General features: G+C 46.1%; 1 protein-coding gene across 1 annotated transcript; it reads right to left on the bottom strand.

Annotated features, from left to right (window-relative positions):
- Positions 1–434: 434 nt before the first annotated feature.
- abhd17c (abhydrolase domain containing 17C, depalmitoylase) lies at positions 435–23611 on the bottom strand. Its single transcript, XM_064336607.1, has 3 exons — positions 22790–23611; positions 7349–7528; positions 435–2455 (listed from the first exon to the last, which is right to left on the bottom strand). The coding sequence occupies exons 1-3, from the start codon at positions 23272–23274 to the stop codon at positions 2236–2238; spliced, it is 885 nt and encodes a 294-aa protein (XP_064192677.1). The 5' UTR covers positions 23275–23611; the 3' UTR covers positions 435–2235.
- Positions 23612–24332: the final 721 nt, after the last annotated feature.

The following is a 24332-nucleotide window of genomic DNA, read 5'->3' on the forward strand; positions in this document are numbered from 1 at the left end:
CTTTATTCCATTGTAATCTTTATGACATTCACTGTGTTGCGTTGAAGCAACAAAACATTACAACACACAATTACATCAATCTCAGTCTTTCAGTATATTAAGTTAAGGCTTTTTGATTTTAGCAAAAATCTACACTAGTAATGTGTACCGATTAAGTATTTTTGCATTATTTATGCATACTGTGATTCCAGTGACAAAATCAAGTAGGCTAAAATACCTCAAATCACATTTCATATATATTTAGATAGATACACAAGTTTCTTACAAATCAGCATTAAACAAATGTGTAAATTTATTAACAATTACTGAAAAAAACACTGTAAAAAAAAAAAAAACAAAAAAAAAAAATACTTCAGTATCAAAAGAATATGGGGACTAGAAATAGCCGACAACAAAAACCTGCTTTGTTTTGCTCTTCTGCTTTTCTTAAAAAAAAAAATTAAAAAAAAAGAAAAAAAAATTTATAGTTTAAGCTACAAACACCAGAGAGGAGCCCTTTTGTTCCAAAAACAAGGGCCAGGAATTCTACAGTTTTCAGAAAAGGAGGACAGACCCTGAAAAAGAAAAGCCATTCATTAATGCTACGAGGAATGTCTCCCGACGTCTCCGTACTGCAACACCGTGAATGGAAAAAGCTGCTGGATATATTGCAAAATCCTTCAAATGAAATTAATGCTGCAGCGACAAGCCTTTACACCGGCCCCAACATTTTTCAGAAAGATATGTCATTAACTGAATCACCATTGAACAAATCTGGTTAAAACATATTAATACAGAAAATGATGATTTTAGATGGTGAAACATTTTTATGCAAGGAAATCTTATTGTATGTAGCTGTACTACAGGTGCAATTTTCACAATAAGCCTCCTTAAATATATTTCAATATAATGGGGAAAACAAATTAAATTTGGCATCAAGCATGAATATTTTTCATAAATTTATTTTACTGTATGCGCAAAACTCCAATCAATTGCATATTTTCTCGCTTCGGATAAAACGGTAAGGGGGATATCTTCTCAGATAAGGACACGACTGTTTGCGGTACGCGGTGACAGAAAATGAAATGAATTTGTCGGGGCGAGAGCAAATACCCATTGGCTGCAGAGATCTATCAAAAAAGCAGGTGAGAAATGTCCCGGTTTGACAGGCCTGTATCCCATGTAGCGATGAAATGCAGTTCAATGTTCTAGCAACAGTACGATCCAGTTCAGATTCACAGTGATTTTTTTTTTTTGCTAACAAAAGAGCAGCGGCTCGCAGCACCTTCGTGAACCGTGGCGATTCCACGCCTTCTACACCTGAAAGGAATGTCGCAACAAGGTATCAAAAAGACGTAAGGCCTTTTCCCGTAGTGTCTGTATTTAACTTTAAAGCATAAATTTACACATTGTTTAGGTTCCCCTCCCTTCCCCCCTGTCACTGCTTGATGAGACCATCTGGGCAGACGCATATATGCAGGGACTCTAACTCTACTCACTTCAAAACACAGAAAAGCACCATGCTCCAAAAAAATCATTCCGTTCCTCATTTCCCGTAACATGTCCTGTACAGTACATTTTAGTGTTAAATTAATTATGTGGAAATGTACTAAAAGCACAACATTTTACAGTATACAATATGACAGGTAAGGGCTTTGTACATTAAGGAGTGTTCCCTGGGTCTGTAACCTGCCTGGGTTAGAGTGGTTTGCGGTTCCACCAGAAGCACTGGCCTGATAAGACTCCACAGTTCAGATCGTGGAATGCAAAAAAAGGATAATCAAAATGTACAAACCAAACGACAGCAATAACAAAAAAAAAAGGTTCATTAACAACAGAACATAAAAATAGTGATTACTTCCAAACAACCGCACCAGAAATTCAAGTCGTTTTAATTACCTTCAAGGACCTGAACCAGCAAAATAAAACAATACAAACAAAAGACGACGACAACAACAACAAAAAAAAAAACCTAATAATTATCTGAGGTGCAAAAACATTTTTGTCATCAAGTACAAAAGAATGCAATCACATTTAAAACCCCTAGGTCCTCCCCGAGCCGTGGTTTTGGCTTACATCGCGGTCGGTAACAATATCATAGACACGTAGGCTGAGAAGAATCTAGATTCAAAAGCAAAGTGCAAATAGGGGTTAGGTCCCCCGGCTCCGGATCAAAGGGGACCTGTCCCACATACGTGCTCCTTGGCCTTTCCTCCGTCACGACCTCTCCCTCGTCCCTGGGTCCGAGCGCCCGCTTCAGGAGTTGGGCAGCTCGAGGGAGATGAACTGCTTTAGCCTCTCCAGGTACTGGGCGTAGAGCTCGATGTCGTTGTGCCCGGCGCCCTCCACCCACAGCGGCTCCACGGGGCGGGGGCAGCGCTCGTACATGGCCAGGCCGTGGGAGAAGTCGATCACCTCGTCCTCCGTCCCGTGGATCACCAGCACCGGCGACGCCACCTTGGACACCTTGTCGATACTGGGACACAGAAAAGGGGGGGAGGAGGGTTGGCAATGCTGTGATAGGGGGGGTCAGGGCACGGAGGGAGGCTACGGCAAGCCAGGAGGTCCAACTTTGGCGGAGTGCCGTGGGTACGTGAGCGGGAGGGGCTCTTCCGTTAAGAAAGCGAGTGTTTTTTACGGTCCGCTCGAATGAGCTCTAAGGTGCCGGAAGGAGCCTGCTGTTGCACGGGCTTCCAGATCATTTCCTCATGCCTCGGCGGGGGGAAACCGGTAATGTTTCCTTTCACTTCGGCATACTAATTAATTACAGTTAATGCATGACTAATCGTTCTTCATCTCCCACTTTAGCGGGGAGTTATTTGAACTGGGTGTTGAAGATAAATGCAATTATGGCGTGATGGAGTAATTACATTTTGAACCAAATGATGTCTAATGAGAATTATCTCCTGCTAAACCGCTAGAAAGCGGCGGAGTGATTTCCCCCTCGCGGACACAATCTACTGCGGGGACGGGGTACGCGCCCGCGGCGGTGCGGCGAGGGTTTCCGCGCGCACACGGCGCTCAATTACAGGCATTCTGGGTAATTTGGTCTGAAGCGAGGAGCGGGCAGTTAAAACGCCGAGCGTTTCACGCTCCGCCGGGCCGCTCGGGAGCCGTGGAAACGGATGCAGTTTTTTTACGGGCTTGGCACGCGCCGCGGGCAGGTGCAGGGTGGGCGTGGCCCGTCCTGGGTCCCATGTACGGAGCGTCTGGGGAGCCAAAAAAGGGGGAACGCGGAGCGGCCCGCTTTCGACGTCACGTTCTCTTAACGGGCTCCTGTCTGGCCTGCGCTGGCCGAGCAGGGTGGAGAGGCTGGGGGGGTCAGAGGCCTGAGGATGACTGAGGAGTACGTAACCCAAACCGCCACAGTGCACAGGGCTACAGCAGCGCAGAGCTACAGCAGCGCAGAGCTACAGCAGCGCAGAGCTACAGCAGCGCAGAGCTACAGCAGCGCAGGGCTACAGCAGCGCAGAGCTACAGCAGCGCAGGGCTACAGCAGCGCAGGGCTACAGCAGCGCAGGGCTTCAGCAGCGCAGGGCTACAGGCGCAGAGGCGCTACAGCAGCGCAGGGCTCGCAGCGCGAGCTCAGCAGGCGGGAAGCGGCAGAGCTACAGCAGCGCAGGGCTACAGCAGCGCAGGGCTACAGCAGCGCAGGGCTACAGCAGCGCAGGGCTACAGCAGCGCAGGGCTACAGCAGCGCAGGGCTACAGCAGCGCAGGGCTACAGCAGCGCAGAGCTACAGCAGCGCAGGGCGATGGCGTGCTGTTTATATCCGTTCTGTACAGAGGGTGCGGGGGAGGACTCCTGCCACTCGCAATGAATGGCTCTGAAGGCTGAGGACTTGGCACGCTCTCTCGCTCCGTCCGCCTCCTCTTCCCTCGCCGCCGCAGGGGGCGGGCGCGCTTAACATTCCCGGCCACGCCGCGCGCCGCCGAGACCGCCGTCTCATGAAACTTTCATCCGCCGCCACGCCCGCCCCTCCTCGGAATTCTGCCGCGTGCTCCGGGCTCTGGCTGCGGCCGCTCGCGACCCAGCGGCTCGGCGGCCTCTGGGCGGGAGCAAACAAACGAGCCGGCGGCGCGCGGGGCACCGGGGGACACTCTCCCCGGCTGGAACGGCGCCGCGAGTCAGCGCTGACATAAAAGCGCGGCGGAGACAATGGAGCCGGGGGGGGAGGGGGGGTCTGGGGGGAGCGGACCGAGTCACTCGATCCCGAACGCGCTGGCTGCTAACGCTCAGGGTTTGGACAGGGAGGAGCACAGAGAGAGAGAGAGGCCCCCAGCAGCTGAGGGGCTCTACAGTTACACTGCTGCCGCGCGGAGCACTAGTCTGCCCCGTCCCAATGCGCCAGGGCACAGGTGTGCCTACAGAGCTGGAAAAATTTAAGAGGCCGCATGAAATTTCCCGATTCACAGTTTATGGGTATGCGTCGGAGTAAACTCATTTTTTCTATCTTTTGATATTATACCTCCCAGAATATTATATATATATATATATATATTGTCATTTCAGAACATTTATTTGCAGAAAATAACAACTGGTCGAAATACACAGCGTTATTTATACATTGAACAATGAAAAATAAAAAAATAAAAATAACTATGTCTTTTTTAAGGAGTGGTTCAACAATCGTTATTTGGTGGAATAACCCTGATTCTGCATCAAAAACATGGGGCGGTCTCATAATGGGGAGGTTTCCAGAGCTGTATAATCTCAGTTTACAAAGAGCTACTACTCAAAAGCTATAATAATGCGCTCTCATTGATCAAACACCTTCACCGCTCGTTAGCTAAAACGCTCTCTCATCAGACAGACACTTTCACCGCTTACTGAAGGCACAAACTACACTGAGTAAATTCTATAGAAAAACCGCTCTCCCTGGAGACTGGAAACAGACATTTTTCTTCCTGGCCAGAGCCTGTCTGCAGCCATCTTTAATTTAACTTCCATTATTGGTCCGTCGGTCCAACGGACAAAGAAAAACTGTGCTTACAGCATAAAGCTCTTCTTTAATTCCCCAATGTTGACTAATCCTCAAAAGGCACGACTGCATCTTCATGGAAAAGTAGATTGCGGTGCGCAAATGAGAAATTCCATACCTATTAAAGCTGTCAGATTCTTGACCCTGCTCAAATGCAGCACTGCCCACAGACTGTATCTGTTCAGGGACTCAATGGAACAGCTTGAAACCGTGTGATGAGAGACCTACAGTACATCTGGCGAGAGGTAAAACCACATTACATACCCCTACAGAAGTAGGTCTAAGCACACCTTTAATTCAGTCAAATCCAATCCAAGAGAACTTAAAACAAAACACACACCCTGCTGCTAGCCAAACTAGCCGACTTCACATCTACCCGAGCGCCCCGCCTCAGAGAGAGAGAGAGAGAGAGCCGTGAGACCATAAAAGTCCAATATTTCCACTATACATTAAAAGCGCGGTGTTTTCCAGACAGGAGTCGGACTCCCCAGAAAGGACGTCGTCTAATGGAGTCGCAGCGAAGATTCCATTAGGCTCCATCGCGGCGGGGAGAGTCTATTCGATAAAGACGCAGTATCAGCCTCCTACACATCCACAGATGTGAAGATTAAAAAGATTGCGGGGCCCGGACGCGGCTGTGGGCTGAGGTATAAACCTCCATCATAAAGGGGGTGGGACGGGGAGGGGGGGGGGGGATAATGTGCAAGAGCTACGAGCATAAAGAGCCACAAACACGGTACGGAATTCCTATCCCGTTAATCTACATCCATAAATAGTCTCCTCTCCGCCTATTCGGCATTCTGTTGCGGTCGGGACTGAGTGAGGGAGACGGAAGGTTTCCCGCTTCCCGTTCCGTGTCCAGTTTTATGCCCGCGGCGGTTCGGGACCATGGCGCGCGCGATGTTCGGGGGGAGGACCCGCGATAAGCTGACCTGCCGGGAGGGGGATTAGGACGGCGAGGTGAGTCTGGGCTGAGTCGTGCGCCTCTCCAGGGCTTTGCTCAGGATTGGTGCCATGCAGATATACTAGACCACCCCCCCCCCTCCACAGCTGAGGAAAGCAGGGCGTAGTTTACAGTCGCGTGCGCGTATGTCAGAGTGTTAATGGCTGGCTGCGGAGCCCCGGGCGGGCCCCGGGGTCCATAAATAATCCTGCGGAATAAAAGGCGGCGGGGCCTCAGAATAGCGCGGTCGTCCCGCCGGCGTGCCGCGGCTGTCCCGCGGCCGACAGGGCGCCTCTCAAGGCCTCCTTCTATTACCGACACAACCCCTCTGGGGGCCAGGCTAAATCGAAACGCTGACAAACACCACCGAAAATACGAAAGCGGGCCTAATGGGAGCGGCGTTCCGCTGGCGTACAGTGAGCTGCGGGGTGTGTCTGGTCTCCGGTCGGTGATTAGCGGACGGCTCGAGGTTCGAATTGAATTTCGGCGCTGGCCCTTTTCGGGAAGACGCGTGAAACTGAAAACTGCTCAGCAGTGCATCAATTTGCGTCATTTTTTTCTTTTGGAGAATGAGAGCGAGGAAATGTTCCTTAAAAAATTTTGTCACTGTGACAGACAAACTCGGCTATGCGTCGCTCTGAAATGAACGGATGGTTATGAGGGGGAACTGCAGGGTACAGTCTCTTAACTTTCAGAGCACTTCTGAAGCGTCAAGAGTGCTCAAAAATGGGCAGAAGACAAACGACTGCACCGACGCTCAGACCCACTCGCAATGCTACGCACAAATACTATGCGTAAAGCTGTTTTACACGGTGAGCTGCGCGCAGGACACTGTGGGATGGTGATGTTATCAGTCAGAACTGTAACGGGGACACTGAATGAGCAAATCATTGCCAGCGCCTAAAAGAAAATGAACGGTATATTAGACCTGCCAACCATATATGCTCCGGTAATGGTAGATGGCACTACAATTTGGATTCTACAGAGCAGTCCATCACCATCAGCTATGAAAAACATAAGAGAAAAATGTATAACGTACGGCTGACAGCCAATCAGAATTGAGTATTTAACCAAGCCATGGTGTGTGTGTGTGCGTGTGCATATATATATATATATATATAAAATTTCTTCTTTATAAAATATACATACTTTCACTGCAGGCAGAAGATCAATGCAATAAAAAGTGAGAACAGAAGCATGGGGACGTTAGGCTGGAGGCAGGATGGGGGCGGGGGCCGGTCTTCAGTTGAATTTGGGAGCCCGGTTTTCAGAAAGCAACGCCTGACGCGTGAATTAATGATTAATGCACTTTGCGCGATGAAAAGTAAAAAAAAAAAAAAAAAAAGAAGAAAAAGAAAAAGCCACCAATCACATCTGAGCTGGCCTCTGTGAGTGGCAGCAGGCTCGGTTTCAGTGAGGGGGAAGGCCCGTCTGCCCGTACCCACCTGGGGAAGGCGTCGAAGCAGTAGGTTTTCCTGGTGTCTGGAAAGGCCACCCTGAGGCCAGACATGAGGGGGGAGTGCAGGATGACGGCGGCGCACTCGTAGCGGGCCGCCAGGTCCACCGTGGGCACCGTGCCGATGCTCTGCCCGTACAGGATCACGTTCTCCGGCGTCACGCCGTACCTGGACACACAGACGGACGGACAGACAGACAGACCAGTCAGTTCACAGGAACTCCCACCGCACTGAGCCACCGTACTGCATCGTCACACTCACCAGTGCTGAGACGCAGGAAAAGGATCAGCCGCCCGAGCTAGGAATGTATCCTACAAATTAGGCATTTCCCCGCCCTAAAGTAAGGCCTCTTTGATTGGGGTGTAATTCCTAATGGACCCCATATTTTCCTTGGCATAATTAATGTGAACATTCAACAGAAATGATCAGAATACAGGTTAAAAACTTGCGTTGGTCTGAAAACTAAATGAGGAGCATCTGTCGAAGTCGATAGACAAGATTCCTGCAAAGTTTCAAAAAATGTACCTGTTGGAAATCTCCATTAAGAGGTAACACGAACACTTTTAGCAAGGATAAGATTATTTTTGCCTGTGGGATTGTTAAGAGTACGAGCCCTGTATCTAAAAACATCAAATAAAAATGAAAAGAATCCAGATAAAGTAACAAAATACATGAATGTGTTATGAACTTAAAAGGGGAATCAATAATCTCCAGACCAAAAATGATATGCAATCAATATATATGTAAGGTTTACATGTGTTGACATTATCCTTGCCTGGATATTAGGCTATTTAAAATGCAAAGCGGGAATACAGGGGTACCATCTCATAAGGCAGTACCATGGGTTTGCCAGTACTATTAGTCTTCAAAAAAAAAAAAAAAAAAGATCTTGCATGGAATCAAATTAGGGCCCTAATTAAATCTTAAGGATCAAAGCAATTGCACCCATATATTCACACTGTCTTAAGAAGTAAGCTGCTATTAAAACATCCTCAACGTGACTTATGTTACTAGCATAAAGTTCAATTATTGTGTTTGTTCAAGTTTGTAGTGCTTCAATTACAAGAATCCGAGGTCAATTCTGAAATGATGAAATATTTTACTAATTAAGCCGTTCTGTAGTACAGTGGTTAACATCAGCTATGTTACATATTTACGAAATGTGGGATCTCACTTTTAATAACCGCTATTCGTAACAACAACAGCTTTATCTGCCGGGGTTATGGTAAGGTCAGAATCACCAATTATTTCTGTTCCTCATACTCACTTCCCCACATATTTGGATATGTGGTCACCCTTGTTATTTTCCATGCCCGTTTCTCCAGTCTACAGAGAGAATGAAGTAATGCACCGCAAAAAAAAACCTGGGTCCTGATTGGGCTGTGAGTGTGGTTCAGAGGCCAGAGCCAATCAGTATACAGACTGTACAACTAATTTTGGCATTTCATCGATCCGATTTCATGGAATAAAAATGTATACCTTGATTTTGTACCACAAAACTACAGGTTTTTTTGTTGTTACCTTGACCAAAGATTAAAGGTAGGCCACATTGACTGCAGACTTCAGAGAGACTTGTTATTCAGCCTCAGTGCCAACTGGGATATGATACGTCTGCATCGGCGACATCATGACCACGTCCACGATTCTCAATTATAAAAAATAGTTCCTGGAATTTAGGCACACAGTCAACCCGCATCCTAGTGATCCGTAGCGCTGCATTGGCAAGAGTTCACGTCCAGGTCCTTCAGTTAAAATGTCATTCTGGAAAAATGCAGTCCACATTGCATGGGCTGTTTTTTTGTTTTTTTTTAAAGGGGCTTATGAAAGGCACCTTATGTTTGAGAGAGAATTCCGGCAACGAGCCATTGGTGGGTTAAAAGGGGGGGGAAAAACCTGTTCCTTGGAAGCGCTCTTCATAAAACCCAGTTCCACTTGACACTTGAAAATGTGCAGGCGACCGCGGCGGTAACATGTGTTTGTCTTTACGTGTTTGTGTGGACCTGTCGCTGGGCTGGGGGGGTGGGGGGGTGGCGACCCCTTTTCTCGCCTCCGCTCGGCACGCATCGGCGGTCGGGCCCGGGACGCGGGGGGCGTGTCAGGCATGCCGCGGGGTCGCCGGCGAATGGAAACACATTTGATATCTGACCTTTTCTGTTAGCGCGGCTTTGGCGGGGCTAATCCCTGCAAGGTGAGAGCGGCCCAGAAACAAAACAGCCTTGAACCCGGAGCGCGGTACAACGTGTGCTCCGGCCTGTCCTTCGCTCTCCGAGCCGTGTCCGCCTTCAAAGAATCCAACCCCGCTGCAGCGCTCGGGAATCCCCTCCCACGCGAAATGACTCCATTACGTGCGACGCGTGGAACGAAGCAGAGAGGATGGCCCCCGCGGAAACCGCCGGAACGTGACTAATCCAGCGGACAAGCCGCCGCGGGCTGTTCCTGACAGACAGGTGGCGCTTGCGAGACGAAGAGGAGCGGAGGAGACAGAAACGGAGGAGGACTGCGGAGCATCACAACAGAGAAAACGAGTTCGAGGACGGCTGGCAATTCGGTGCAGCCAATTAGAGCCGAGCATCTGGCAGGAATTAAAGCGGAGCGCCGCAGTCCCATAACTCACCCGAAAACCGCGCGCTACCCGCCCTCGTGCCCCGCAAAGGCAGAGAGACGGCCAGGCCGGCCCGGCCTCGTCCGTGTGCCGCGCAGGTGCGTTTCAGTGCCGTTTTACCGCCCGGAGACGACGCCTGCAGGTTAGAAACGGCACGTTCGAACGGTCAGCTTCAACCAAAACAACCGTTTAGAAAACCCTGGAGGGAACGCTGGAGGGAATGCGGTACAGAACGCTCTCTCTGGAAGTGTTTACGGAAAGCAGAATTCACCGTCCGGCAAACATCTCTGCGCGCTCTTGTTATTGAAACGGTCTCTGTGTTGTGGCGTGAGGCACGTAGCGTAGCTCAATCACAGGAGGGTACTTCGAGTCTTGGGCTGCACTCCGCACTAAGACAGCAGTGCTGAGAGAGAAGGAACTATTAGTGGCTGTTTTTCAAAATCCAGAGACATTTTAAAAAGGCTCTAAAATGGAGAATACGCAAGGAAAATGCCTCAGGCAAGGAGAGGTGAAACAAACTTAAACAACATAGAAATGACGGATGTCAAATAGACTATTTTTTTATACACTAAGAATCAGATGGATGGGGAGACTCACTTTCTGAAAAACAGACACATTATTTTGGGGTGGGCGGTGCGTTGAACTGCATCCAAAATCATTAGTCCAAACAGGAGCCCTGGATGGAAAGCCACTGGAAATACAGTGCCAGGAAGGCTGTTTCACGTCATGTAAAAGAGGTCAAACAATGAGAAACAGGCTGTCAAAACAAACACCGGCTTATTTTCGAGAAAATTAATGCAAGTTGCACAGGAGCCAGCCATTGGGGCAGAGCCAGAATTAAACCGAATTGTATAACACCGGCCGTAAAAATAATAACACGGAAAATGGGATTTCATTTCGCTGGCGAGAGGTGTGTAAAAATACCTGTTTGAATAAGTGCGGTGAGCAGGAGCGTTTAAGTATTCAAAACGGCTTGTACTGAAATAAACATTTACAAACGACTGCTGCCAGAGATCTTTCTGTTCCCGTCTGCCAGCACTGCCAACCCTTAAATAAACACCCTTTAAGCCTTTTACAGGTAGAAATTAAATCTCCATTCAGTCTTTAAAGTTAAACGGCATATATCCGCTGAACTCTCATTTGCAAGCAAGCAGCAAGAAACGAACACAACTGCTGTCCTCAGCTGTCCCCGAGGCATATTTCTGCATTCGGTCCTGGGCATATATGGACACAAACGTGCACAAATGTGTGTACTGCGGCATCTGAGGCTGAGTTGGTGAAGAGATGTGTTTTCTGACAGAAATAACGGAGGTGACAGAAATGGCAGATGTCTTCTGTACTGTACATGTCACTTGAGATGTATGACAAAGCAGCAGCCTTGGGCCTAAAAGGAGCACCTACGTTCGACTGAGAACATTAAGAAGCTGGTGAGGTGTTGGAGCCCTAGGGGGTGAGCAAGGACTTGACTTACTACCTCCCATGTCCCATTCCTTTAATGCCACTTCATGAGGAGGAGGAGGAGAAGGAGAAGGAGAAGAATTTATGAAGTGATTTTTCCTTACATGACTGTAAAAGCACTTTCCAAAGAAATGACACAATGACGAGACAGGAATGGAGATGAACGGGACAGTTTTTAGAAAATCCAATTAATTATACAAAAATGCCACAAGGCAGTTCAGAAAACAAGACGTTCAAATAATACAAGTGGTTAAAAGCAGTCCAGTTCAACACAAACGCGGGGCATAAAAGAAGAACATTCAAGAACAGGAATTAAGTGAAAGTTTTACAGCATGGGTTTTTAAAAGGCACTTGTCGTGAGCTGATATCGTTTGAGCAGCTCTGATGTTCTCTGGCAATGAGCTCTACAAAAAAACCCCTCCAGTAATGGAAGTGACCAGCAGGAACCCGTGGACTCCAGCCGACTCATTTATAGGTTGGTTCGGTCGGTGGAGGATCGCGCCGAACGCGTTCACCAGCGAGCCACGGGACGCTGAGCCGCGTGGTTGCTTCGGGGAGGGGGGGGTTTCCGCCTGCCTGTATCAGCCGCGCGTCACCGTCGGCAACGCGCCGCCACGTCAGAAATTACTCGGACAAGGACGAGGCGAGCGAGAACATCTGCGCGCTCGTTACAGAGTTACAGCGCCGGGGCTTATTCGTGACATGGCCGCGGTTCTTTGAGCGGAACAAATTCGCTCCTGCCGCGCGGCGCGCTGGCTCGGCCGACAGCGTCCTGACGTCGGTACAAATTATTTTGTTTGTTTATTGTCACTGGACAGCTTTCTGGCTTCGGATCTGTTACTCGCCAGCCACCGGCTGGCCAAGACACGTTCGGCGGAACGGACTCTGAAGTGCGGCCACGATTTCCACGGGCGCTAACTTACCACACAAACATTTGCGGGAGCCGCATGTGCGGCAGCGCTGCTTCTAAGACCGGAGCCAATTCACGAGACGCGAGGCCTTTCCACCGTTTAAAGTCAAAGCCAAGTTCGGTTCACACTTTACAGACTTGGAGCACTTGACGGATGCCTTAAACTTCTGGCCCACTGACCTCACGCAACTATTCCTAAAAACAAGGAAAGCGCAGCTGTTGTAAGTCACGTTTCTCCGCGAAGGAGATGTGCTCAGCGCAATTCAAAACGGAGACATTCTGACCTGATAATTCGCAGGGGGACCATAATGCATGAAAAGTAATGCACAGAGCAATTTACATGAAGATGGACTTTGCTGAAAGACATAATTTGTTTGTGTTTTTCATTTCGTTAATGCAGTTTAGCAGCTGTGAAGGATTAAAATCTGCTCAACCCACACACCATTCACTTCACTCCTTATTATTTGCGTTACGAATTAATCCCCAGCCCATTTGGTTCGACATCACAGACTGTGCCAAAGCGGTCCCCATAAATAAATTAATTGAGGAAAAATGCTGACTTAAAGCCTCCGCAGAGATAACCTACAATGTTATTCCAAACCGCGCGCGCGAAATTCAGCGGAAAACAGACAGGAAGGCGGAAAATTCATGCTGTCAAAACGAAGGCCCATTCCACATCTCTGTCTCAAAGCTGTTCGCGGGAAGCCTGGCGCGTGTTCCGATTTCCACTTTAACAGAGCTCTTAATCAAAAAACAAAAACTGCTCTGCTAATCGCTTTCCGTGTGGCACAAATCAGAAATGTGCACCAATATGGCGCACATGCTTCTGCGAGCACAATAACACCGACCACATTAATCCAATCCTTTCGTAAGACTTCTGGCAGATCAAATAAGTTCTCACATTCAGAATAGAATTCAGGTGACGCCTACACCCTAACTCATGAGAAGGTGCTCAAAATAAGAGAAGGGGCCAAATAAACAGTGGGAACACTAGGCTGACGGTACGGGTTTTATGGTGCTCCGCTTCAGCAGGGCGCACTTATTTTGGGACAGACTGAACGTGACGCCGCATTCCTGGAACGGAAAGGTGAGCTCGGAGAGCTTCACTCGTCTCCGTTTATCAAAAGCACGGCCGCGAACCGCCGCTAGCCTCCTGGCGGGTTCGCGTCCAGGCAGCCAGGACAGCCGCGAGGATGATTCAAGCCAGGCCGCGGATCTGAAGGGTGCCACCCGATGGTTTCCAGCCGCGTTGCGTGATCTACGGCGTCTGGCGTTTCACAACGCGGTCTTCGGGACAAAACATCATCTGGAACCCGTGAAAACGCGCGCCTCGCCGCGCCTCGAGGTCAAGCAGCGTGAGGCAAGGTGCTCGTCCTGAATTCTTCCACGCCAAGAATGTCTTTTAAAAAAAAAAACCAACGCTGACCCGAACCTTCGAGAAGCGATGGGCGGACGGCATAACTCACGGCGAAGCTTTATGAAACTGCTATTCTCGGAACAGCTGCAGTGGAACTCATTACCTTGCATATCTGACCAAAAATAAACCCTTTGTGATCCCGTAAATCTCTATTTGGGAACACTTGTGAAACCCTTTCTTTATTTTTGCTTGTGTGAATGGGGGGAAAAAGAAGAAGAAAGAAATAAAAACTCATCCTCAGATAAGATGTCAGCCTGCGACTCAACTGTCTCTGTTGGACTACAGCTCAAGGCAATGCATCAAGTGATGGTAGCTTACTGTGTGGGTCAACTGCAAAAACAGGCCAGAAACACTGGTCGGCCCTTTTACCAATTTGGTAGCGCAGCTCAGAACTTTAAAAGCTTTAAGAACATCAAGAAATGGATCAAGAAGTGTAGGAAAATCAATTTCTTAAAAAGCCAACAACAGCCTTTCAGATGACAGAATTCCAGGGGATACTTCAGTGTCAGAGAGGGATTGCTGGTCTCAGAACCCGGAGGAGACAAGAAAGAAAACAATTTGAAAAAGTCTACCTTGCCTCTCAGACAGCAGGGAAAACGGATTATTGCATTACTCACTCCCACACGAGAAAATATGCTCATTTTCAAGGCCAAGCTGCCGCTTCTCAGCGCATTATCATAACACATGCCACGTTCGCAATCGCTTGCAAGTGGCACCCAGGAAAAAAATGGAGGCTATTAAATTTAAGAAATAAAACAAGACTTTAGCAAGAGAAAGAGTCTACTTCTGTTGATGAGCTAAACAACGAGTCGTTCAACGCAGCATTTGTGTGTGCCTGATTTGGCTATAAAAATAAAATAAATAAATAAATGAATGAATGAACAGTTAGGGTGCAGGACGTGTACGACTATAAAGAACCAGAACTATTCAGCAGAGATCCACATTTGAATACCATTACACCAAACTAATGGCGTATGAGCACTGCCACACCAGTGTACCTGCACTCCGGACTGTTGTATCGGTCCAGAGATGGAATCAGGGGTCACACTGTTGGCATGGTTCTATCCCTGAGAAAGATACTTCAACTGAATAGTATCAGCTGTAAAGATAGATGATATGTTAAAGTGAAATGGCACAAAAACCTGTGCCAATATCCATGATATACCATCAAATGCCATATCGCTGTTATAAAACTAGAAGGGAAACTAGAAGACGAGAACATAGCACACTTCAAAAACTCTGACAAATTAGCTATCTAGCTATGTAAACACTGTTCATTTGTACACTGCCAGTCAAGGTGCAGTTACTGAAGTAACTCAAAATCATTAACCCAAAGAGATCAAACGATAGGTATGTTAAACATTTCCATTTTCCAAAACTTTGCTCTTACTGTTTCTGTACGCTAATGGATCTGTTAATGTTACAATATGTCACAATGATATTAAAACAAAGTGCAAACATCCTGTTTACCCATGGGGTAATAATCGGGAATTGTTGTCACGGCTGGAATGCAAATTGACTTCTCGAAACAATGAACCGGATCCATCCGTTATATAAAAAAATCAAGCCCGTGTGCCTAACAGCTGCTAAAAGCCTAAATGTAACGTAATGTAATGGCATTTATGGTGTGACAGTGTGAATAAAAATACATTATCCACAGAGACAAGTAGTAGTGGAGAAGATGAGTGCTACTCTCAGGACTGCACAAACACAGTCAGACACAACAAATGGGGAGAAACAGTGGTTAACTACTTCAGGATGAACGGAAATATATTGTTACATAGTTAGACCGTAGAGTTAAACACTATAATCCCGAATACAGTAATTTATTAAGAAATTAAGTGTCATTTTATTCCCCAAAACAGAACAAATTCCAAGAGCCCCCATGTCTCAAAAACTGAATACAAGATGCAGACTCACTAGGCAGTTCCAACTACCAATTATGCTGCGCATTCGGTTCTCACAGGTATCCGGGAGACCCAATTATAACCGGTCGCATTCGAAAACATTAAATCGGTTGTTGACAATCAAATGGTGATGCTACAAAAAGGTATGGTATTTTGAATAGGTTTTTTTTTTCCAATTCCCCCCCAAGAAAATTACAGCCCAACTGTGTGCGGAGCTACATTTTTCTGTACGATTACATTTTTTCCAAACTCAGAGAAGTTAGCAAGTACACAGCCCCCGCAGGTGTTTTGATTATCATATCAATCTACCTATGCATCAAATGGCCTTTCAGCACAATGACAGACAATGCCACCCTCGCACAGTAATTCGCACAGAACAGTACTTCATGTCTTCATTTTCCTTCCTACCGATCAATTAAAATGGCGCATGAGTCACGGAGCAATTGTCCTAATTACAGCTGAACCTGTAATGAGATGACAGTGTGGGGTGGGCTTATTTTAGTCGGTTCCATAGGCTTTTCATGAGCCCGAAATAAAATAAAATAAATTCTGAAAGGAGTTCCTGTCATGGAAAAACTGCAGCTGGAAATGTAACGGTGACAGTAAAGATCAGCAGCTCCGCAGACTCACTGAGCACAGAGCGGTAATCTTGTCTCGGAGTATTTGCGCATTAAACTTCATCGCCGTTGATGGGCAACTCTCTTGCCAGTGTAGACTGCTGAAAAGACGAGTAACGGCCGGAAATAAATTTTTTATAGGTGAAAGATGGCTGAAAACACTGTAAAAATGATATATAAACGTAGGCCTACGTCCAACCGCTGCAGGGAGGTCTGCGGGCACTTGGACGACAGCACCGGAAGGCTCGCCAGAGGAAGGGCTTAATGAGTTCTGTGCGCGTTCGGATCTCGGATAAAGATGCTGAACTTCTCATTCAAGTGCAAGATTTAAGAAGGAAAAAGGCAATTGATGTCAGATATCCTGTTAGTCTGGATTTATTTGTCTGGCCTCCATACATTTCAGGAAGTCTCCCCACTGCAATATTTCCTGCAGTTCCCTAAGAAGAATGATTATGTATTGATTTCTTGGGGAGTCGGCGGCCAAGACTGGGGAAATGCATCACGACGTGCGCGACCGAGGGCTTGCACTGCAGTGACCCCGACAACTCGCGGAAAAAAGCGCAATGCAGCAGCGGCCAGGGAACCGCACCCGTGACGAGGCGTTCGCGGGTTCGAATCCGCTCCGTGAAGAAAGCGCGGGGGGACCCGCTAACTGCATGCAAATGTAGTCGCTAACCGCAAGGTCTCATCAAGCACGACAGATGGACATTAGGATCGCTTTCGTTGTTTTAATGCCAGCGGCACAGAGCGGCGACCGCAGCTTGACAGTCACCGCGTTCGCCGCATTAAGTGATTGTTCGCTCCGCGCCGCATTTTTACGTTCCCCTTTATCTCAGCGCTGTGCAATGTGTCCCCCGCCAGCGTGTCTGCTTCACAGGACCTGTACTGCGGCGTGCCACGCCACAGCCGGGGGAATTACAGCCTGCATGCACTGCTGCTGAAACACAACAGGCTCTGTACAGCCAGCACGACTGTGTGTGGAAGAGTCTTCAATGACTCATCTTGTTCTCCAACTGGAATTGTATAATTACTGATGCAAGCGCATTGTTTTTTTTTTTCCAAGCAAAATTAGCAAAACAATAAAAAAAGGTTACATATTAACAAATATATTATGATTATTTATATCATAATCTATTTTAGGCAATAAGCCTATAAGCTACATAATATTATTTCAGCATTGGTGCATGCCTTTGGTATTCAATGATCTTTATCTTTCACAAAATCCTTAAACGATAAAGAACAAAGAACAAAGAACAAAAAAAGGCCATCAAAACAGAGCATGCCCTTTGACACCCTTTTGATCTGAATTTGATCTAAATTAACAAACACAGTGCTGTGTCCCACTGTTAGGGTGCAGAGGCAAGCCAACAGCTCAGTTCTACGCAACTTATAAATTGTTTTGTTGCAGGAACAAAAAGTTGCAGAATGATCCGAAATCCAATTAAAACATTAAATTAGTTCTGAAAATAAAGTCACTAAATGCTTTTTAGAAGATAACAAGCAAAGCAAAAAAATAATAATTTGCTGTCATGCTTTGGCAGTTTCTCAATCTCGTTCAGGTCATTATGTGATGCAGTATAAATGTTTACAGCAGTGCATTAAGAGTAATAATAGCTTTCCTTGGACAGTTTTGTAAAAAAAAAAAAGAAAAAAAAAAAGAATAAGAACTTGATTGGGCTGCAGATTACAAAATTAATTGCAGCAATAGGAAAAGGTCTAATGAGGAGTTCTACTCGATATATGTTTGTGTCATTGTCATTTTCCCAAGTGCATTTTTCTCATTTAAGCTTCTGTTACCTGAAGGGGAAAAAAATTAATAAGATCCATTGTAATACAATCAGCATGGCTTACATCAACAATGTGTCCAACTGCTGATTCGCTCAAATAGGGTTTAAATAACAGCTAAAACGTCCTTCGAAATACAGCGGCGTGTAATTTCCTCCAGAATAGAATGTCCAGCTAAATCGCTAGTCACTGGTTTAGTAATGCACCCCACAGAACCGTATCCTGCCTGTCTCAGAGCCAAATGTGTCCAGAGAGGCCATGGAGTGAGACACAGTCGGAGGCAGCCCTACCCAGGGATAGGTTTAGTTCGGCCTGCATACCCCAGCTCACTGCAAATGAGCAACCTCTTAGGCAGTTTAAATGCAGTGCAGTCTGCCTGTGGCTAGCTGCATGGTACCTGTGTGACTAGGCCTACATCTCAGCTGGTGAACTGAAGAGGAGATGTGTTCTGGATGCAGTGGTCCTTGCTAGTCTGCATGCTCTACAGAATCAACGGAACGGGCTGACACGATACAATACTTGGTCCGCATTGGGAGAAAAAGCAAAAAGACGACATAAAAGGCAGTTTAAAAACTGACTAGTTTCATTCTTATGAATTCATCTTTTAGATACCATAGTCATGAACCTCGAGCGATGGGTGACCGTAAGGAAAATTGGGCTATATGACCGGAAATATTACGATTTCGATCGGACCATTACAAATCCTGTCCTGCAGTGAGACTGGCAAGCGCCGATTTCACGCTGAATCAAAAAATCCCCTTCACGACTCATCAGCCGGTGCACCGTTTAGCCGCGACCTTTGTTTAAAACTAAACAACTGCGCCGATAACGACGGCATGGCATTAATCGCTATGCCGGAACTCGGGGAGAAGCGCCCGAAACGCGAGGCGCGCCTTCGGGCATGCACTTACCCAAAACAAGCGGAGGGTTTAATTTGGCACCGTCACGCCGAGGAGCCGCGTGCGTCGGCGCGCCCGAGAATCCGCCGAGAGGAAACATCGGCTAATTCAGGGGTGCGCAGGAGGCGATTAACGTCAGTCAGCTTTCCGAAACGCGGAAAGGTCGGGACGGAGAGAGAGCCGGTGACCTTGCCTTCTGAAAGACGCAGAAACGGTCCGATTTGTTGTTTCAATTTAGCGAGGCCCGGCTTTCAAAGCAAAATGGGCGCCGCGCTTTACGTTTAGCCTAGCTCTGGGTTTGAAATGGATCGGCTGTGGTGGCAAAGCCACTCATTCAATAAAAGGCCTTTAAGTGAAAGCACTGAGCGGCGCTAGGAAAACGGTTTCTTTAATGGCACTGGCCAGCTGACACAACACGGGCTGATCTGAAGAGATCAGTGAGGGCGCGTGCCTTACACGAAGCCCTTCTCTGGGCCTAATGGGAACAGCAGTGAGCGAATGCAGCCAGAAGGCCATCCTAAATGTCAGCTATAATGAAGAAACTATTCTTATTACAGCTTTGACATTATGGCAGGAACGATCTATTTTTGTTTTAAGTGAATAAAAATAATACAAACACCCGAGTGAGCCTTTGCTAATACTCTAACAGTCAAAGGACACTGCCCACAATCCATACTGATGAGTGGCGAGAAAGTCGATTGGAGGAACAGTTCTTCACTTTTTGAAGAATGATAAGCGCCTTGGAAAAAAATTACAGCAGGCTGTAATAACACAGAGAGTACACCTAATGACCACCTTACACTGGTCATTAGGTTTTAATTCATTCAAATGCATTCCATCAGATTTCTCCCCAGAGAGGTGATTGGCAAAGATGATAATCTGACTTGAAAGCATTTTACCGATGATAAAAGAACGGCCGGTGGAATACAAATCAGAGTAAGCGCACTGTTGATTATATTGCTTTCTCACACCAGAGCGTCACTACCTCTCAGTCTCATTCTGCTGTCAGAGCAGGAACACTTGATTGATTTCATGGTACTTATGTTGATAGGCTTCAAGGTTTCTTCATTTATGAACAATGCGAAAGCTGACTTTAGGTTTGGGCCAACATTGTTACATCATCATCGTTTGTCCTGGGACAAACAGCTGAGAAAACAATAACTAACTTATGTTATGGCCTTATAAAGCAGTAAGACGGCATGGTTTCCCCTATGTATTAATGAGAGAGGCACAGCACCTCTGCTGAATTCACAAGCACCTCCGCAAAAACAGAAAAATCTAAACCCAGTCAGATCTCCATTGTGGGGAAAAAGGCGTGGTGTTCTTTTTTTAACAAATATTTCCAATGTGTAGTCGTGATTTGACCAGGTCAGATGTAGGCTGTACCAGAGCTTGCTGCTTCAGCAGGCTGCCACTGATTCACCTCTGAGGCACTCCCCCTGCCCCCCCACCCCTGCTATTTTCCTGGGGAAAACTCTGGACTGGACAGTATATGTGGGAGTAGCACAGAAATGCCGATTCCAATGGAAATCAAGCCTCTTAAATCCCATACAGATTACACCCACTCACTCTTCACATAAGAATCAGCAATAATGGGAAGCAGCAAACGCAACTGACTAGCATCAGTGTTAATCTTGCACACTCCTACACTGCCTTGGACCCACGGCCAAATCTATAAGTTTGGGTGTGCTGTACTGTTCATCAAGCGCAGACGGGAGCATGTGAAGTAGTATTTGTTTCACCTGGCGTGACTCATCTCCCCTGGTGCAAAAGGTTTTGAGGAGACACTTTGGAATCCATTTCATTAAAACTGTTTATCAAAAAGACCACTATTGTGAATGAGACGGGGAATACTCTGGCTGGCACTGTATTCCATCAACATAAAGGATCGAGATAGCGTTTGTTCCCTGCCGAAGAAGCTATAATTAGATATTTTTCATCCTTAAAACAACAGCCTCCGTTTAATTTTAGGACTCTTTTAAGCTGTCCCCAATAAATGTTAAAAATGCATTTTCTGACAGGCAGGTTTGATATAGAAGCTTTTTAAAATGCATCAGGCAATCATTTAAAACTAGTACTGTTTAAAAGGCACCAAATGACTGCTCTATGTGTGTGAAATTAACAGGGAAAGTTTATGGTTGGACTTACCAAGCTGAAGATACACATCAGTGTAATTTGTGTTATTCACATGGTGCGGTCGATATGTCAACAAAACACTTCAGCACAGAATATACTGACACACAGGTAACCTTGCCGTCTTAAAAAAACAACAAAAAAAAAACATTCAAGCTCCATCTTTACATGTCAACTTACAGATATTGGGGACAATAATATCTATGAGCTAAAAGCAAGATATAACCTAGCCGAGTACTATTTCAACTTTCAGGACTATGATGTATCATCAGCCATTTCAGAATTTCATTTCCCTTTCTCATTATTATTTCAAAGACACTTTCCCCATCACATCAAGCTCACAGCATAATATTAAATGTTGGCAAAATGTAGAGGCCTGATGGGCATGCTCCCTTTTAAGGTTTTTCCCCCTTAGAACGACACTTACTTTATAAGAGTACAGCAATTTGACCTTATGTGCGTTTGATAAGAGCGCCCTTGCTCCTGTAATGCTAACAATGTCATTCCTCAGCAGATGCAGTCAGACCAGTTAGTTGATGAGGGTCATCGTCTGAGATTGCCATAGAGACAGCGCTGCGTTTCCTGTGGCGTGTCCCTCGGGACTGTGACTATGCCTGTGAAAATGACTCATGTGTGAGGGCTTCGCCGGCACCCTTGCCCTCAGCAGCTCCTGTGGGGAAGGTGTGTACTGTGTGTTACCACATCCTTCATCTCAGGCACAGAAAAGTGACTGGGGCCAGACCATTTACTGTAAAAGCACTGAGGATTTAACAGCCTCTGAACTGGACATGCATACTGATAACAGTCAGCTAAATGTGCCGTCTCTGTAACAGCAAGCCAACATGTGCAAGAGATTTAAAATAAACCAACAAAACTTAGGGTAAATACAGGCCATGGTATATAATAGAATATGGAATTTCTGTGCAATTCTGTTTGTGATCACACACAATCACACAGCATCCTTCTCAGTTTCTTTCAATTAGGCCCAAAAATGTGCAAACACAAGAATGGGTTACCATATCTGGTTCATCCATACAGTGAAATTTGAATGTGACCATTGACCCAGAATAAGAATACAATCCATGACTCTCGGAAGTGGAGACAGAAACCCACCATATAATTTCATGCCAAGAACCAGTAAACCCAACACACTTCTTCAGTGTGACCAACCATTCAAATGCAGACAAAAGCACAAGCAGGTGGAGTATGTGTAAACGTATCATTCACTATGGATTATTTACTTACCACCTCTCAATCAAATTACACACAAATTACATTTAGGCCAAACACATTAGCCTATTACAAATGCAAAATAGCCTGCTCAGCAAGCTCGGTTTGTGAAATTTTAGGCCCCAATGCAGTACAAGGCTGTAAACCCTGAAATGCTAAATTCAATTTTGTATGCCTTTAGAAGTGTGGATAGGTAAGATGCTCTGTACGGCTCGGAAGATCACCACCATACACCCATTAGGCTATATAAAGTGACTATAACACAAATATTAAGGCAGGCCTCGCAGTTGTTGAATGGCGAGTTAGTTACACGTTGCAATAGCATAGCATGATCGTCAGGGACCATGGGAAAGTGACTACCAGAACTGGCGAAGTACATGGTAGCTAACATTATAGCCGTCCAACTCCAACATGTTCACCTTATAATTTAATCTCATTCACGAACAAGAAGGTTAGATGAAATATACTCACTTCGTCCTAAGGACTTGCCAGGCTGCTTCAATATCAGCATACAGATTCTTTTCCGATGGTTTCCCGGTGCTGACCCCGTAACCCGAATAATCGTAAGAGAAGACGTTGCAGTTGATCCTAGAGCCCAGACCGATGTAGAAGCTGCACATCTGGCCTAGGTCCACTGCATTCCCGTGGGAAAACAACAAGGTATACCGGCTGTTTGGGGCGCAGCGCACAAACATGCACCCGACACGATTCCCTCGGCTTGTTCTGGTATAAAACACCTCGACCGCATCCAGTTCACGCTGAGAGTACTGCCAGTCTGCACGCTCGTTCAAATGAAGGCTACAGGTCCCGTCTGTATGGTTCTGCACCGTGTATGTGGGCTCCGGTGGGAGAAAGGCGAGCTTAGCGGCGATGCGACTAGGGCAGGGCGGGCAACAAAATAGCCAACATAGCTCGCCGATGGAGAAACCATTCATCCTAGGGCCTTGCTCGGGCATTGAGGCTCAGTATAATACAGCTAACTAGCTAGCTAATCCCTTCCCTTTTCAATAGCAGCAAAGCTAGCTAGCAACAATGTATGACAAACGCAAACGATAAAACGACGACTAACTGACTATTCCTTCTTATTGTAGAGTAAAAAAACACAAACGGCCGTCGACATCATAGTTAAGAAAAGTCTTGTGCGCAAATCATATAAACTGGTATTTATTTTCTACAAATATTATTCAGAATAAAGGAAGACTAAAGCCTATATTGAATGGCTAACACAAAGCAGGCTGCCATGTCTTTTTCAGAAGCCAACTATTCGGTAAAGCTTCCGGGTTAGACGGCACACATACTATGTCAGTTCCGCTGTCAAGATAACAGTGCATTACCATATTTGAAAGCGTATTCTTGAATTGCAACCGTATTCGGTCTGTAAAAAATTAACAATATTGTGAATTCATGAATAGTTTTTATGCAATGCTATTTTCTTTTAGTTTATGGAAGACATACACGTAGGCTGATTAGCCTACTGTCTTACAGTCCCTAACACTATAAGGCCTACGCTAACTAAATGACTTTTAGAGGTAGGCTAATAATAGGCCTAGTAAGTATAGGTAAAAAGTAGCCTATTAGGCAACCTTTTTTTTTTTGTTTCTTTCTTCAAATTTCAGGTAGATAAGAATTCAGGTAATACATGTACATTTATTAAACAACAAACCAAAGTATAAACTTTTTTTTTGCAATTCCTACCGACAGTAACACGAAAATATGAGTTTTACTTAAAAAAATAATCTTAGACATGACTTTCAGTGTCTCCAAATGGTCTTCTTTGCCTTTAATCACAATTGAACAAATTATTGGGGTGGTGGGTGATGGAGGGATGGGAGGGAGGTGGACTGACTGAAATTGACTGAAATCTTGTCTACCTTACGTTTTTTTTTTTTTTAAACCACAGGTAGCCTTATACCTTTAGCATGTGGTGTAAAGAAAATAGGCACTAAAGTGGCAAGAAATATGGTAAAGAAGAATGAGTTAGGTTTAGATGTGCTGGATCAACTAAACATATTGT

Source organism: Anguilla rostrata, chromosome 5 (genome assembly GCF_018555375.3).
Source record: "Anguilla rostrata isolate EN2019 chromosome 5, ASM1855537v3, whole genome shotgun sequence".
Classification (NCBI taxonomy): Eukaryota; Metazoa; Chordata; class Actinopteri; order Anguilliformes; family Anguillidae; genus Anguilla; species Anguilla rostrata.

Bases quoted from the DNA above. Each gene is read 5' to 3' on its own strand.
- abhd17c (XM_064336607.1), bottom strand. From the start codon at position 23,274: ATGCCCGAGCAAGGCCCTAGGATGAATGGTTTCTCCATCGGCGAGCTA. The intron at 7,529-22,789 runs GTGAGTATATTT...CTGTGTGTCCAG, and splicing joins TGGCAAGTCCTTAGGACGAA to GTACGGCGTGACGCCGGAGA. The intron at 2,456-7,348 runs GTGGGTACGGGC...TCTGTGTCCCAG, and splicing joins TGCTTCGACGCCTTCCCCAG to TATCGACAAGGTGTCCAAGG.